The sequence below is a fragment of the Austrofundulus limnaeus genome, unplaced genomic scaffold (genome assembly GCF_001266775.1).
Source record: "Austrofundulus limnaeus strain Quisiro unplaced genomic scaffold, Austrofundulus_limnaeus-1.0 Scaffold1179, whole genome shotgun sequence".
Lineage (NCBI taxonomy): Eukaryota > Metazoa > Chordata > Actinopteri > Cyprinodontiformes > Rivulidae > Austrofundulus > Austrofundulus limnaeus.
This window is the reverse complement of record NW_013953581.1, coordinates 55,003-58,065: the sequence shown is the minus strand read 5'-3', so window position 1 is coordinate 58,065 and position 3,063 is coordinate 55,003. Positions and strand designations below refer to the sequence as shown.

The window sequence follows — 3,063 nt, the reverse complement described above, 5'->3', positions numbered from 1 at the left end:
AGTTCTCCTACAGTCCAGTTTTCCTACAGTCTAGTTCTCCTACAGTCCAGTTTTCCTACAGTCTAGTTCTCCTACAGTCCAGTTCTCCTACAGTCTGGTACTTCTACAGTCCAGTTCTCCTACAGACTGGTTCTCCTACAGTCTGGTTTTCCTACAGTCCAGTTCTCCCACAGACTGGTTCTCCTACAGTCTAGTTCTCCTACAGTCCAGTTCTCCTACAGTCTGGTTCTCCTACAGTCCAGTTCTCCTACAGACTGGTTCTCCTACAGTCTGGTTCTCCTACAGTCCAGTTCTCCCACAGACTGGTTCTCCTACAGTCTGGTTCTCCTACAGTCCAGTTCTCCTACAGTCTGGTTCTCCTACAGTCCAGTTCTCCTACAGTTTGGTTCTCCTACAGTCCAGTTCTCCTACAGTCTGGTTCTCCTACAGTCCAGTTCTCCTACAGTTTGGTTCTCCTACAGCCCAGTTCTCCCACAATCCGGTTTTCATACAGTCTGGTTCTGCAACAGTCTGGTTCTCCAACAGTCGGGTTCTTGTACAGTCTGGTTCTCCTACAGTCCGGTTCTCATACAGTCCGGTTCTCCTGCAGTCTGGTTCTCCTACAGTCTGGTTCTCCTACAGTCTGGTTCTCCTACAGTCTGGTTCAGTCTGTGTGGTGGTAGCTGAGGGTCATCCTAACACAGACTCTGAACTCTGATCACATAAAGTTTTCTGTCCGTCTGAACGAGGAGGTGTTTGATGTTCAGTTTGTCAACATCTGTTCCTCAATCTGAAAACTGTTTAAATCATGAAGCCGGCTGGGGCCTCTTTCCTCTATAAAAAGCTCAGATTAAAAAAAAAAACCAAACAAAATAAATCTCCTCACAGGTTCAGAATCAGCTTTAATCTGCTTCAGATTGAATAAAATCTTTATGTTTTTAAAAGCTGCTGTTTTTATGACGAATTGTCAAAAATCTGAATCTGTTCAACAAGTAAACGAAGCAGAAATGTTCCAGGGTTCTGTTCTGTTCTGTGGATCAGAACCTCATGTCCAGATCCAAAGGGAACCGATCAGTGAGAAACCCAAGCAGCCATGCAGGACTGGACCAGAACCACAGAGGTGGTCCAGAGTGAAGGGACTGCAGAGAACATAAATAATCCTGAGAACCGAGCAGAACACGCTGTCACCCTCGGATCACATCAGAACCGTCTCCCGTCAGCAGGCTCCCAGGGAAATCTGGAAATCAGGTGACGATCCGGTAACATTCACCGCGAAAACATCTGGATTTATTACAGATGCTGCCGCCGCGCGCACGCATGTAGAAAAGGGCGGGTTTGGCGCACGGGGAGCCGCCTGTGAGAACCCCTTCTCCTTCACACACACACGCACGCACACGCGCGCGCACACACACAGAGACATAAAAATATCTCAATTAACCAACATCTTCAGCTTGGTTTCTCCCGCAGCCTTTGTGCGCCGCGCGCTTCAGGTGCGCGCTACCCGCAGTGATGCTGAGCCAATGCAGCGGCAACACACGCCCCTCCGCGCGCGCACACACACACACACACACACACACACGCATAGGTCTGAAGCGCCACATACATGAGCAGTCAGCTCATCCTGCGCTGTGAAAATCCTCCATGTTCAACCCTGCAGCCGTGCCACACGTTTCAATGAGGGGGGCGTGCGTGTGTGCGTGTGCACGCGCGTGCAGCTGGGGGAAAAGAACCTTGTGAGGCGGTGCGCCCTTCGGTGCACGCAGGAACACATGTGATGTGATGAGAATGACTAAAAGCCGCTCGCGCGCCGCGCTACTTACGCACAGCCTCCTTTTTGGGGTCCAGGGCCCCGGCGGTCTGCTGGATCTGGCCTATCCGGTTCTGGAGGACCCAGACGCGCTGGTTCGTGTTCAGGATGTCGGTCTCCAGCTCCTGGAACAGGGAGCAGGCGTGCCGCGCGAGCTCGGACAGCTGCCGCAGGGTCCGGGACAGAACCACGTTACTGATGGCGCACAGGTCCTCGAACAGCAGACCCTCATCGTCCGGGATCTGGTGTCGGCACAGCAGCTGCGGCTCCACGACCCGCTTGGAAAAAGGCATTCTGGAAGGAAGGAGACGGAACCAGAGGAGAGGAGAACATCCGAACCGGGTAAATCCACAAGGAGCCCGACCAGGTTCGGGCCGACGGCTCGTGATCCCCCCGCGGGCGTCAGTCCAAAGTTCCCCTCAGGTTCTCCTTCAGACCCTCCATCCCGCTGCTGCTCTTCTGGGGACCACTCACACTCCCAGCTCGCGCGCGCGCACACACACACGCACACACATGCAGGACGCGGCGGAGCCCGGGTCAGTGGCGTGAGGATGCGTGCGGAGTCTGGGGCTGCCTCCGTGTGGCGTCAACGCGCGCGGATCTACCCGGAAGTGACGCGCACGCGCTTCAGAGCTCATCACAAACAATAAAAACAAACAGTAACAGCTGTGTGAATCAGCTGACAGAGATGTGAACATAAAACAAATTTAATTTTTAGTTTTAAGTTTCAGAATTTTTCACCCGCAGCTTTTATTTTACAGCCTTTCTACAAAGAGCCAGCTTTTATTTTGAAATCCCGCTCCTGCTTTTCCGGTTCTGCTCTGGGTTTGTCTCCGGGTTTTGATACAAAACGGATCTGTGGCCTGAAGGATGTTCAGCCTGTGAGCAGCTGAGGGAAAACCTGGAGAGGAGTTCATCCTTCATCAAAAAATTATCAGGATTTATTATAAAATAATTTAATGTTTATTTTGTTTCACAAAGTCTGTCAAATCAGAAACCTGCAAATATCAGTTTGAAACATCAGGAGAGAAACAGAGCATAAGCTAAAAGCTAAAATGATAAAAGCTAAAAAAGCCTGGAACCCTCAGAAACAAAACATGCTGAAGATAAACTTTTATTTTTTTCAGTCAAATATCAGAATATTCCCTGAAAATAATCTGAGTTTGAATAAACAAGTTAAACAAGCAGAGATTTAAAAATGTCAAGAGCTGAAGCTCAGCTGAAGTTAAGCTAAATGCTGAAAGGTCCAGGGCACTAGAAAAAAGCTAAAAGAAGCT

General features: G+C 50.0%; 1 protein-coding gene across 1 annotated transcript in view; it reads right to left on the bottom strand.

Annotated features, from left to right (window-relative positions):
- LOC106534468 (Nance-Horan syndrome protein) overlaps nt 1-2,775 on the bottom strand; it is a 19,010-nt gene extending 16,235 nt beyond the window's left edge. Inside the window, exon 1 of the mRNA XM_014031115.1 lies at nt 1,800-2,775. Within this exon, the coding sequence (XP_013886569.1) occupies nt 1,800-2,079 (280 nt within the window). The 5' untranslated portion in view covers nt 2,080-2,775. The remainder of the gene's footprint in view (nt 1-1,799) is intronic.
- Between the last annotated feature and the right edge of the window lie 288 nt (nt 2,776-3,063).